The following is a 13,889-nucleotide window of genomic DNA, read 5'->3' as shown; positions in this document are numbered from 1 at the left end:
GTACTTGTCAGAATTAAAATGTGCAGACATTTTCTAGCAATTCCATATCTAGAAATTGATCTAACTGATATCCCCACTTGTGTGCCAACGTTGTTGTTGTTTAGTTGCTAAGTTGCGTTCAACTCTTGTGACTCCATGGACTGCAGCATGCCAGGCTTCTCTGTCCTTCACTCTCCCGAAGTTTGCTCAGACTCATGTCCATTGACTCAGTGATACCATCCATCCATCTCATCCTCTGTTGCCCCCTTCTCCTCTTGCCCTCAGTCTTTCCCAATATCAGGGTCTTTTCCAGTGAGTTGGCTCTTCGAGTCAGGTGCAAAGGTCCACATAAAAAAAAAAAAAACCTAAAACAACAGCAACAACAAAAAACTTATTACTACACTTTTTTTTCCCTCTGAGCTGTTTCTCCCACTTTGTTTTAAGGAATAAACATCATCCCGACCTTCGTCTCTGGGCTTGTTCCGGGAAGAAGAAAGATCAAGATCAAGTGGTTGCTGGGGTGGAGAAAAAAATAACGGTGCAAAACATAGTTAATGTGGAAGAAAAGAAGTATCATGTACAGAACCACAAAGAACCACCTCGTTTACCCCTAAAAATGGAAGGAACTTATATAACAAGTGAGCACAGCTACCAAAAGCCACAAAGTTTTGGTCCAGATTGCAAATCTCTCGCAGAGCCTGGGAGCTCAGATGATGATGATGTTAGTAGTTTTGAAGAAGAACAAGAATTTCACACGAGAGATAAAAACCGTTTACGATATCCAGTAAAAGAAGATGGAAGGCCCGGAAAGGTATAAGTAGTTCATTTGTCTTTGCTTAGAAATACGATAGAACAAAAGAAAATTTCTTGAAATAAGGCGTACTGAATTCCCAGGTTTTACTTATATTTCCAAATTCATAAGTACCTTGTTAGGGTAAAGACATTCTTTGCTGTCTCTCCAAGAACACACTGACCTTTTGAACACTTAATTATCCCCTAATTCAGAAATACAGTAATTCATTAAACTTTTGCCTTAACGAAAGTTCTAATTTTATAAGTACACTTAGATGTCTCTAAAAACCATGAACCGCATTTTTTCCCAGAGAACATCTATGTGTTAAAAACATGAGAGTGCATATGGGTGTGTGTATATTAATACAACTTGTGTTCTTTTGTACATGTTTCAGATAAGTGTCAGTCCGGTTGTCTTTTTAAACTTTAGCATATTTGTATATCAATCCTATTATGCCATAAGCTGAATTCCTGTAGCTCTGTATACATTGAATATTTATAAATTTATTTCCTATTCACGACTTAGAGATGTCATGCCTTCATTTTTTATTGATTTTCAATTAGCAATACTGCTTTAAAATCAGTTCTTTATTTTTCTGGCCTCTTTTATCAAGTAAGTTCTATAAGTAAATACTTAACTAAATTTGAATAGCTTGTATTACATGAAATTTTGTGGTAAATTAATTGTCTAATATTCATCTTATGAAGTGAGTTATCGCTGGTGAATCTGAGCTCAGATTTTGTGTGTGTGTTAAGCAGTCTGCACTTGTTAAATTTTTAAAGGATTTTTATCTTCCCCTCATCTCATTGACTTAGCTGCAGTAATAAATTCTAGTGTGCAGCTAAGGACACTATACTGGCTTCTGCCACCTTCCGTAATTTTTTTTCATATTGCTTTTTGCCTTCACTCCACTTAAACACAGTTTAGATTAATTGAGGAAGGAGTCAGTCTAAATTATCTGGGCTTCCTAGTTACATATATAACTAGCTCCTTCATTTCTTTAGCAGGTTTGATTGAAGGCCTTCTACCCTGTGTAGCACTGGGCTAGGCATTGGGAAGAGACACAGCAGGCATGTCTGCTTTTTTAGGGCCATCAGGTGTAATTTAATTACGTGCTTGTACTTCCTTTAAGAATATTCTGGGGGTCAGATTGGATTTTAACCTATCCTCTTGGGTAATGAGGTTTTTAATGTATCTTTCCCTGTGTGACATGACATTACATTTCATCCAATTCTTTGTTTCCGTTGGTTCTTTGGAGAAGAATCCAGCTGAAAGGAATACAGTATTTGTTTATAATGATAAAAAGAGCACTGAAGACCCGGGAGACTCGCATCTTCAGTGGCAGCTCAATCTCCTTACGCACATAGAGAACGTGCAGAAAGAAGTCACCAGCAGGATGGACCTCATAGAAAAGGAAGTTGACGGTAATTTATGAAGGATTTGTAACACAGTTGCTGTAGTCTGTAAAGTGTTTTTATTGTGCTTATGAATAACATGACGTTCCTTAAAGTCTTTTAAATTATGGAACAAAAACTGCAGACAGTGACCACACTGATGGAGCTTTATTGCTTCCTTTACATTGTATTTAGCATATCTGGCATTTAGGGTATTTTAGTCTCGAGTCCGGAGAAGGCAATGGCACCCCACTCCAGTACTCTTGCCTGGAAAATCCCATGGGCGGAGGAGCCTGGTAGGCTGCAGTCCATGGGGTCGCTAAGAGTCGGACACAACTGAGCGACTTCACTTTAACTTTTCACTTTCATACATTGGAGAAGGAAATGGCAACCCACTCCAGTGTTCTTGCCTGGAGAATCCCAGGGACGGGGGAGCCTGGTAGGCTGCCGTCTATGGGGTCACACAGAGTCGGACGCGACTGAAGCGACTTAGCAGCAGCAGCAGCAGTCTCGAGACAGTATGACTGGATGGCTATTTTAGGGATTTTTCTTTTTTAAGATAGGTACTTAGGAAATACTCTCCATCTGCCAGGCTCAGTGTATACCACATGTAGGATATTTATTAGTTTCATTGAACTGTGTTTTCTTTGAAAGTCAGCATAAGGACTTGAAGCATATTTGAAATATTGGGGAAAACATTTTGTTTTCACTGTGGTCAGTGTTTGTTAAGTGAAATTAACAACAAAAAAGAACTCCTGCTAGGTTAAGTGGGTAAACTTTTAGTTCACATATACAATTTCAGATGTTTTTCTTCTGTATTTTTAATTTTATTACACAGGAACCCTAAGGAGTAGACAGGGAAAATATTATCCCCATTTTATAGTTGAGAAAATAAGAGTCATTGAGATTCACTTCAGTTCAGTTCAGTCGCTCAGTTGTGTCCAACTCTTTGCGACCCCATGAATCACAGCACGCCAGGCCTCCCTGTCCATCACCAACTCCCAGAGTTCACTCAGACTCACATCCATCGAGTCAGTGATGCCATCCAGCCATCTCATCCTCTGTCGTCCCCTTCTCCTCTTGCCCCCAATCCCTCCCAGCATCAGCTTTTCCAATGAGTCAACTCTTCGCATGAGGTGGCCAAAGTACTGCAGTTTCAGCTTTAGCATCATTCCTTCCAAAGAAATCCCAGGGCTGATCTTCAGAATGGACTGGTTGGATCTCCTTGCAGTCCAAGGGACTCAAGAGTCTTCTCCAGCACCACAGTTCAAAAGCATCAATTCTTCGGCACTCACCTTTCTTCACAGTCCAACTCTTGAGATTACCCGATTTCAAACCTAGTGCTTTTCCTGTGGTTTTTGACTCCATCTTTAAACTCATAGATTGTTTTTCCCACCCCCACTTTTTATTTGCAAAAGCATGCACTACTTTCACCCCCTACTAAGTTAGGGTTCCTACTCCTTTGTTTTTCCCTGTAAAAAGAAGAAATGGAAACCCACTTCAGAAGCATCCTCCATTTGGTTATCAGCTAGCTGTAGAGTTAGTTTTCAGAGAAGGCAATGGCACCCCACTCCAGCACTCTTGCCTGGAAAATCCTATGGACGGAGGGCCTGGTAGGCTGCAGTCCATGGGGTCGCTAAGAGTCGGATACGACTGAGCGACTTCACTTTCACTTTTCACTTTCATGCATTGGAGAAGGAAATGGTAACCCACTCCAGTGTTCTTGCCTGGAGAATCCCAGGGATGGGGGAGCCTGGTGGGCTGCCGTCTCTGGGGTCGCACAGAGTCAGACACAACTGAAGCGACTTAGCAGCAGTAGCAGCAGCAGAGTTAGTTTAGTTTTAAGTAGATTTTTAAAGAAGAAAAAAAATGCAGCTTGATGCCATTTTCTATTATTAATAAAAAGGATAAAATGTAACTAATTGCATTCTGCCTAGATTTCTAGTATGTTTGCATTTTTTTAAAGTAGTGGTTCAAGAGGACACTAAGAAGTTGCCACCTTCTTTGTTAAAAAGAACTTATGGACTAAAAAAGGTTAGGGTAGCTGAGTTTCATTTAAAATGGAAATGATTTAAGCCTAAATTAATAATAATCTTGAGCAGGAACAGGGGACGTTGTTTTCTGTTCTAGAAGCGAGTAAAAGGAGACACTCAAAATGAAGTTACTTTATATCTATAAAGGGGAAAATTACCTAAAATAATGACAGATAAAACAACAGATAAAGGTTACCAAGATGGGCTGAGGGATAGAGGATGCTTAACGGCTCAGAGGTGGCTTGCAGCTTTCTAGAGAAAGGGAAGTGAACTCTTTCTGCATCACTTTTCAACCTTCTCATTATACCATTTTCTGACTGTGTTTTCAGTTGCCGTGTAAATGTGTGTGTTCTCTTCTCTCTTGTAGTTCTGGAAAGCTGGCTTGATTTCACAGGGGAGTTGGAGCCACCCGATCCTCTTGCAAGGCTGCCCCAGCTTAAACGCCACATCAAACAGCTCCTAATTGACATGGGAAAAGTACAGCAGATAGCCACTCTCTGCTCTGTATGACGGCAGTGAACACATGATGCAAAGAATGGGGCTCTGTTCAGTCGACTCGCTTTTATTATCCACATGGCTGCTAAGTGGATAGTTTAAAAGCTTAGTGATGTTTGGTCATTTACTGATTTGTGCCATCAATAGGATGGCACCTTGGAAAGGAAAGTGAAGAACAACTTTATCAGGGAAGCTAATGTTAAAAAGCATTCATGAGCTAGATACAAATGATAATGTGCCATATGCCCAGGGTCAGTGGAGGTAGATTAGAATCTATGCTGAGGGAATCAGATTGGCAGGATTTTTGAGTAGTTGCTAACATGAAACACGAGATACCTGTAGGAAGAAATATGGTGCATTCATATAGTTCTTAGTGAAAGATCTAAGTTTATAAACCAGCATTTGGCCAAAACGAAAATTGTAGAGGAGATTTAAATTGTGGAGAGTTCTGTAAGGTTGTTGTAAGAACTGTCTTCTCTGCAGTTGATCCAGCTGCACTGAAGTCCAGAGTATTTAAACTTTTATGGGATCATGAACTGTTTCTTAGGTGATGAATGTCCTTAACCAGAAAACTGACAGTAGAAGTCTCACTTCTGAGGAAAACAGTTGTGGCATCCTTACTTCATTATGAATATATTTTAAAAACAGTGAAATAATTGGAATCCATTGCTGGCATTAGAAGCTCATTGTAAAAACAGAATGGCTCGCAGAATTGTCAGTGTGCCAAATAACGATACTGCTGGAAAGAGAGATTTAAATACTGTGGGAGTTCTCTCACCCAAGTCTTACATAATGCCATCAGTCCATCAGAGACGCGTCTATCCCCTATACTATATATAGAATATATATAGTCAGAGTTAAGCATTCAGGTTTCAACGTACAGTTTGATCCTGAATGTGCTTGATATTTGCCTTCAGAAAAAAAAAATGTAAATAACCTCAGCTGGGATGAGGAGTGACAAAAATAACGAAATAGTTTGTGGCTGTGGATTTTTTTTTTTAAACTGCTGGTAGTGGAATACTGGAAAAGCTTCATTTCTGAAGATGAATTTTATTTTTAAAAAATACATGAGGCACTCAAAACTTGTAGCTTTGATCACAAATGGACAGATTTCTGAAACCAAAGGCAACTGAGTTGCTGCGTTAGCTCTTGCTGGGCCTCGGCCTGGCCTCCGTCTGCCAGTGCTCTTGCGCGCCGTGTGCCGCCCCCGCGCTCGCGCAGGTGTGCGTTCCGTGTGTGTGCTTGTTTGAAACAAACACTCAGCGTACACGTGTACATAATCGACATATTTATATCTACACATATCTAGTTTTATTACTATAGTCTATAAGAGTTGGTGGTTAACATGAAATGTTACCTTTTAACAGACTGTTTTTAAAATATTAAAAATGTTATGTATAGGTTTTGAAACTTTTTTAAAAAGGGGGGAGAAAAGACTGTTAAGAGGAGGCTATTTGATGACATGTTAACACTTGAATATTTTATGCCTCATCCTGTTTATCAGTTCTAGCAATCTGTATAAATGCATTTTAGAACTGATAGACAGTCAACTTGAATTTATCTTTGATAAGAATACATGCCACTGTACATTCAGATATTATTTAAAACTGCAAACACACTGTTCTATATGTAAGGTACTGTATGTAAAACTCTTTATTAAAACAATTCCACATATCATAAAATTTCAGCTTGCCTTTTTGCAGCCTTATATTTTGATGTAAAGATGATTAAAAGAATGTGCAAAGCAGTAATTAGAAATTTTTATTGCCTTTTGAGATTCTCCAACTTGACACATGTGCCAAAGATCACAGACATAAAATACAGCCCTATGGATTTACTTATGATGCATTAACGTTGTCAGAAATCTTACTGAGAAATGAAAAGCTTTAGTAGAGGAGATACAAGGTAGTTATTAAATTTGAATATTAAAGTAAAAAAAGATAGTGCCTGTATTTCATGTGTGGAGTAAACTTTCTAATGTCTCTTTTTCAAGATTGATACTTTATCTTTTCATTTGTGTTTTAAAATAATGACCCTAATCTTTTCCCTATTATGGTTAAATTCTAGACATTTATCTGTTTTTCAAAATGGAACAAATAACATTCTTAACAGGCTGTAAACACCAGTGTTGCCCAGATTCTTGTCACATGCTCGAGGGACCTTTTGTGCCCAGTAACACTCATATTCTCAGCCCCTGATGACCACAGTTAAATTAATGTGCATTTTTTCTTGGGACATCTTAAAATTAGATCACTTTGATAGCCAGCTAGCTAAAAGTTTCATTAATAATTAGAATATTGAATTCTTGTTCTGCTTCAATGCATATGAATTGGGAGTCTGAAGTTTTTGATTTATGTTTTAAAGTAAATCTGTATTGAATTACTTGTACGCACATCTCCATTTATTAGTAATACAGAGTGTATCAACAGTTGGTTGAAGCATTTTAGCAACTATAGGCTGCTGACTCCTTCCGTATTTAGGTGAGTAAATTTGTTTTTGAGAAGTCAGTCCAGTATGAGAGGTTTCAGAGTTGGTTTTCTTTCCACTTAGTCTTACTTTAAAAAAATATGAGAGTATATATCTAAATATAAGCAGTAAACTAGGGAGAGTGTTTCTTGAAAAGGTGACTTTTCATTGCCACCCAGACAGAGTAGACAGACGTTGTAGGGAGAGATCCTTCTTAGTATGCTACTGATAAGTACAGTTTGTACTTCTTTATACTCATTGTGTGGTTCTGCTGACTTTCAAACTTAGAGTAGTGTACACTTTCCTTAAAGGAAATTGATTATTCTCATTATTTAAGGTGAAATCCTTTTTCCCACATTCACCTTGTTTCCACTGACTTACATCCTCTCAGATGTTCATATTCTATATTTTCAAGATGAAGGACCCCATTTCCCCTCCAGCCAACAGGATCTCCTGCCAGCTTCATTCTCTCTGCTGTCGCATCTTCTAAGAGCCCTGGGTGGAAACTCACAGCCCCCTCCCCAACTCCACCCCAGTTCATTCCTTCACTGGTTGTGCTGGTTCCTCAAAGTGGATGGTGTCATCTTCCTTCTGAGTCCCACGTAGTAGGACACCATTTTTTATAAAATCACATCATGACGGTAATCCTGTGGGCTTCTGAAGTTTTAATTTTCATTCTGATTCATCAAAATGATCACTGTCAGGCTAGGGGATTAACACTGAGTGACAGCTCTGTGCCAGATATTATACGTGTTACCTGTAGCATCTGATTTGGTTCTTTTGTGGAGAGGTGGAACAGGATCATTTTCAAGCTGAGGAGGAGGACAGGAAGCTGAGGGTTAAAAACATTGAGAGACTTGGCAGGTTCAAGATGCAAGCCCAGTTTTGTTCCAGCTTGTGTTCTCCTCGCAGGTGTGTTTCACATATTCTTGTCATTTCTTTTCTGAAATCCTTAGTGACTCCCTATTTCAAACCAAGTTAGATCTGTGTAATCTGGATCTTTTGTACTTTGCCTAATCAGTTCTCAAATTCATTTAAGTATATAGCCTCATGATTTCCATAGATGGGTTCCATCTCTTGCCTTCATATTATTTTCTTCTTCTGGAAAATTCTCCTTTGTGTCTCTTCAAATGCATACAGTACTTCAGGCTTTGATTTCTCTTCCTAAGAGAAGCAGTCCATCACTGGAGATGTCTTAATAGCGTCATTGTACCAAGCTATGGAGGGACCATGTCAGTGGACAATATATTTCCTATGGTGGAACAGAAAGGAGCTCTGTAATTCTCAGATTTTCTGCTCTGGCAATTTACTAGCAATAACCTCTCTGAGCTTTGGTTTTCTTATGTGTTAAAAGGAATAATACCTAGCTTATAACCTGGTTTTTGAGGGTTTGATGAAGCAAATACAGTAAATTGTAAAGTTGAAAGTTAAATATAGTAGACACATTGAATGTCATCTGTTTGCCAGCCATTAAGTTACATGGTTGGACATGAAATTAATGTTAATAGAATCACAGTCTATATAGCCTAATGGAAACATTAAAAAAATATTTTTTCAACAAGATACGTGATGTCAGAGAGTACAAGGAACCATGGAGGTGAAAGAAAAGATAAATAGACTTGTAGGTGGAGAAGTTTGGGGGAAATAGAATCTATATGTTAATTAAAATAGGGTGTGTGCGCTCAGTCACTTAGTCATGTCTTGACTCTTCACAGCCCCATGAACTGTAAGGCTCCTTTGTCCATGGAGTTCTCCAGGCAAAGATACTGAAGGGGTTTGCCATTTTCTACTCCAAGGGATCTTCCCGACTTAGGGATCAAACCCACATCTCTTGCTGCTTCTGCATTGGCAGGTGGATTCTTTACCACTAGCGCCACCTGGGAAACCTTCAATTAAAACAGTCGTTTTGAATGTTTTTTGACTGTGAACTCTCCATAGGAATTTCAAAACGTTCTCATCCGTTTCTGGTACCTGTTGTCTTTGGGTAACCCTGAAAGTACATCCAGAGACAAAACTGGAGTGTACTTAGTCAGCTAAGGAATTGTACTTAGATCATCTAAGGAAGTTTGAAGTGAGGAAGAGAGAAAATGAGGGAAGAGGGAGGAAAAAGCCCAAGTAAATAAGCACAGCTGGGGGCACTGCTGTGGGCAGCGGGGCTTTGAGTCTGCCATTTGAAATTGCTCATCATAAATTTAAACAGTTGCAGAGTGTGATTTCTAATTTTTAAATATTGGGCAATTAAAATCAACCTCTTATCAGTGTTGGAATAGAATCAATACTGTTTTGTTAGTTACCAACATCTGTTTTAAAAGTACACAGGCAAGCTCTTTTGTAACATTTGGAAAATTTTCAGTTTTTATATTTTTTGCCTTTTTATTTTACTTCCAAATAGAATGTTGTCTTCTTTTATACTTACAAGTCTTTATCATACTTTTGTCCATAAACACAAAAGAATTGCAATTTAAAATTGTATTTATAGGCTTCTTAATAGAGTATCAAAATACTTGGCGAACTAATCACTAATCACTGAATATAAAATAGAGAAGTCTATAATTATAGTTGAAGATTTCAGCCCTCCTTTAACACTAATTGATGGAACAAGTAGCCAGAATATCAGGACAGAAGACTGGAACAAAAATGAATACCCAACCTAATTGATGTTGAGAGGACATTCCACCCAACAACATGAGAATATGAATTTCCTTTTTAATACACATGGAACACTCAAAGAGATGGACTACATACTAGGCTATAAAATAGGTCTCAACTCATTTAAAATTGAAATGTATAACATGTTCTCCAACAATAATGAAATTATACTGGAAACTGGTATTAAATATCTTAAAAAACTCCAAAGTATTTGGAAATTATCAACATACTTGTAAACAATCCATGACTCAAAAAAGTTATGTTAAATTAGAAAATGGGTGAATGAAAAGGAAACCACATAATGTTAAATTTTGGGGGATGCGGCTTGATATTAGAAGGAAATTTACCATTTTAAATGATTATAATAAAAAGCAAGGTACAGATTTTAACGACTTACTGTGGTGATCATTTTGCAATATATGCAAATTTTGAATCATTGTACTCTTGAAACTAATGTCAATTATACCTCAGTTTTTTAAAAAACTAGAAATTTTAAATAAGATATAAAATCATTGGTTTAAGATTTTAAAAATAAAGCAGTTTAAAACCAAAATAAATGGGAAGAAATGTGTGAAATCTATGAAGTATCAAATGGACACACAAAAGGGAAGTATCAATATAAACAAGCTGATTCTTTGCATGGAAAATAAAACTGGTTAACTCCTACATAGACTGATCGAAAATTAGAATGGAAGAGGGAACATTACAATGTATCAAACATACAATTTTTAAAAGGGATATAGTGAAAAAAAAATAACAGCTTACGTGAAACAAAAAATTCCTCAAAGATAGAAGTTAGCAAATCAACTTAAATAAATTGAATTTGTAATTGAAAATGTTCCTTCAAAATTCCAGGCCTAAATGTAAATTATATCAAACATTTAAGGAAGAAGCCTTGATTTTACATAAGCACTGACAAGAAAGAAACACATTTTTCAAGACCAACTTTTTAACCTCATGCCAGAACCAGAAAAAGACACTACAAAGAAAGGAAATTACAGAGTAACACATATGTAGAATATAGACACAGTCCTCAACAAAATAATTACATGAATACAGTGATATACAGGAAGTGTAATATATCAAGATCCAGTTGGGTATTCCACAGGAATACAAAGGTGGTTTACAGTCAATGAATTATGTTAATTCACTAAACTAAGGGTTTTCATAATTTCAGTGTCCATTCATGATTAAAAACTGCTAGAATAAGAATTTGCGTAACAATATAGAGCATCTATCAGGAGACAAACCTCATAATGGTAAAAGAATACTTTCTCTAAAATAAGGAACAAACCCAGAATATCCAGCATCACCATTATTATCCAACCTTAATGTGTGGGCCCTACTAGTGCAATAGGGCACTGGGCAATAAAGGAGGAAAAATAGAAGGCATAGCACTTAGGAAGAAAAAACATCTGCAGGTGACATGTATTTGCAGAAGCCTAAGGAACCTACCAAAAATGCCACTAGAATTAAGATTTGTTGACATTAGCAAGGTGCTGTTGGAGATTAGAATTTTTTTAAATGCCATTCTTGATAATGTTAAAAAAAACGTCACAGTGAATCTGAAAACATATGCAGAACCTGTGCACAGAAAACTACAAAACAATGCCTAGAATAACGATGGGATAAATAGAAATACTAAGAACATGGATAGAAGACACAATGCTATTAAAATGTCAGTTCTCCCAAAACACTAATAGAATGTAATCTCAAGTGAAATCCCAGCAGACTTTTTGAAGCAGAAATTAGCAAACTGATCAGATTTTATATGGAAATGTGAAGGAACGAGAATATCCTGAGTACTTTTGAAAAAGAAGAACTCAAGTTGAAGGGCATACGGTTTCTGATTTGGAGGTTGTTAAGCTGTGGTAGCCAGGACAGTGTAGACGTAGCATAAAGACAGAGATGTAGGTTGGTAGTATGGAATAGGGAATCTAGAAATAGACCTAAAAAATGTGGCCAGCCGAATGAAGGCGGGTACCTGTTGTTCCACATCCTTCCTTGTCAGTGTTTGGTGTTTGCCAGTGTTTTGCACGTTAGCTATTTTAATAGGTGTGCAGTGATACTTCATTTTAATTTGCATGTGGGTATCCAGTTGTTCCAGTGCCCTTTGTTGAAAATATTATTTTTCCCTTTGAATTACCTCAGTCTCTTTGTCAAAAATCAATTGACCATAATTATGTAGGTTTATTTCCACACTGTATTCTCTTCTTACTGATCTAGATGTCTGTGCTTAGTCAAATGTCATACTATCTTGATTACTGTAGCTTTAAGGTTTGGAATCAATTAGGTATAATTCCTTTAATTATGTTCTTTTTTCTTGCCTGTATTTTGCCAGTTCTAGTGTTGTTTTTTTTTTTTTTTTTTTTTGCATTCCTATGGAAGTTCTAGGATCAGGTTTGTTCAGTTCAGTCACTCAGTCGTGTCTGCCTCTTTGCGACCCCTTGGACTGCAGCACGCCAGGCCTCCCTGTCCATCACCAACTCCCAAAGCTTGCTCAAACTCATGTCCTCAAGTCAGTGATGCCATCCAACCATCTCATCCTCTATTATCCCCTTCTCAGATTTGTTACCTTCTTTTAAAAGCCTGCTGGACTTTTGACAGGAATTGCACTGAGTCTACAGATAAGTTACCATCTTAACACTATTGAGTCTTTTGATCCAAGAGCATGGTGTGTTTTTCCATTTGTTTAGCATTTTTGTTATTTTCTTTTTTTCCCTAGCAATATTTTGTAGTTTGCAGTGTTCAGATTTTGCACTTATTTTGTTAAATTTGTTTCTGAGTATCTTATTCTTTCTGATGATATTGTAAATGAAATTGTTTTCTCAATTTTGTTTTCAGATGTTTAATTACTAGAATATAAATAAAATTGATTTTTAAAAAATATCTTGTATCTTATGACATTGTTAAATTCACTTATTAATCCTAGAATTTTTTAATATTTCCAAATATTTTCTAAGGAGGAAACTAAGGAGACATTATAGGTAAATAAAATGTAAGATCCTGGATTGGATCCTGGAACAGGAAAAAAAAAAAAAAGAAAAGTTACTGGTGGAAAAGCTGGTGGAAACCTGTAAAAGTCTGTAGTTTTGTTAATAGTATTGTATTGATAGTTTCTTAGTTTTGGTAATTACGATATGGTTATGTAAGATGTTAATATTAGGTGAAATTGGTTAAAGAGTATTGGGAACTCTACTACTATTTTAACTTTGGAACAAGTTGACAGATTATTTCAAAATGAAAAGTAAAAAAAAAATGAAACAATGTAAACTGTGGACTTCAGTTAAAAATGATGTATAAGTATTGTGTCATTAATTGTGACAACCGTACCACACTAATGCAAGATGTCAGTACTAGCAGAAACTGGAGAAAGGATATAATGGAATTTTCTGTACTGTATGCTCAATTTTTCTGTAAATCTAAAACTAAGTATATATTTTAAAAAGTTATAAGAGAAAGGAATGCGAGGGGATAATTATACTATGCTGTCTTTTTAGTTTGAGAAAGAGAAGAATTCAGTAAAATTATGACAACCCTACAGACAATTTAAAGTTTAGTTCTTGAAACACTGTCTCTAGGAGTCAGTCTTGCCCAGGAAATCAAGGAGAAAATGCCTTCATTAGAAAAGCGTTCTTCTTTCTTACAGTCAGCGCGGGAGCATTGGAAGATTGAAAACAAACTTCAAAGATAGAAGAATAAGAGAGTGTTGCTTGGGAGAAAGGCTGAGATCTTACAAGGGAGACTGGCCAGATTTCAATTAGAAAACAGGGCTTGGAAGGCCAGTGTAGTTTGATAGAAGTGAGTGATGGTGTCGAATGGGCGATAAAATTGTCTTGAAAAGAGATGCTAGAACTAGAGGACTAGACCAGACTGCATGGTCAGATCTTGACTCTATTTTGTTGGAAATTCTCCAAAGACAGACAGGTCTAGGATCAGCGGACTATAAAGTCACAAATGGAAGGCTCATAGAGAGGGGGAACCATCTCTTTGTAGGGAAACAGAATTTTTTTGCCATCCCCCAAATGTCTCTCTGGCAATATGGATTATCTTGAGCTGAAAACAAGGCCCAAAAGACTC

The 13,889-nt window shown here is 37.0% G+C and overlaps 1 protein-coding gene across 11 annotated transcripts in view; it reads left to right on the top strand.

Annotated features, from left to right (window-relative positions):
- Positions 1-12,698, top strand: part of PHF20L1 (PHD finger protein 20 like 1) — a 79,948-nt gene extending 67,250 nt beyond the window's left edge. For 8 of the 11 annotated variants that reach the window (XM_061438556.1, XM_061438550.1, XM_061438557.1 and 5 more), the window contains 3 exons: positions 424-790; positions 2,031-2,196; positions 4,567-12,698. In XM_061438556.1, the coding sequence (XP_061294540.1) occupies positions 424-790; positions 2,031-2,196; positions 4,567-4,709 (676 nt within the window). In that variant the 3' untranslated portion in view covers positions 4,710-12,698. The remainder of the gene's footprint in view (positions 1-423; positions 791-2,030; positions 2,197-4,566) is intronic. The other 3 variants (XM_061438558.1, XM_061438553.1, XM_061438551.1) reach the window with 1 other exon arrangement.
- The last annotated feature ends 1,191 nt before the right edge of the window (positions 12,699-13,889 follow it).

The sequence above is a fragment of the Bos javanicus genome, chromosome 14 (assembly GCF_032452875.1).
Source record: "Bos javanicus breed banteng chromosome 14, ARS-OSU_banteng_1.0, whole genome shotgun sequence".
Classification (NCBI taxonomy): Eukaryota; Metazoa; Chordata; class Mammalia; order Artiodactyla; family Bovidae; genus Bos; species Bos javanicus.
Note: the sequence above shows the minus strand (reverse complement) of the source record. Positions and strands in the feature narration are given on the sequence as shown.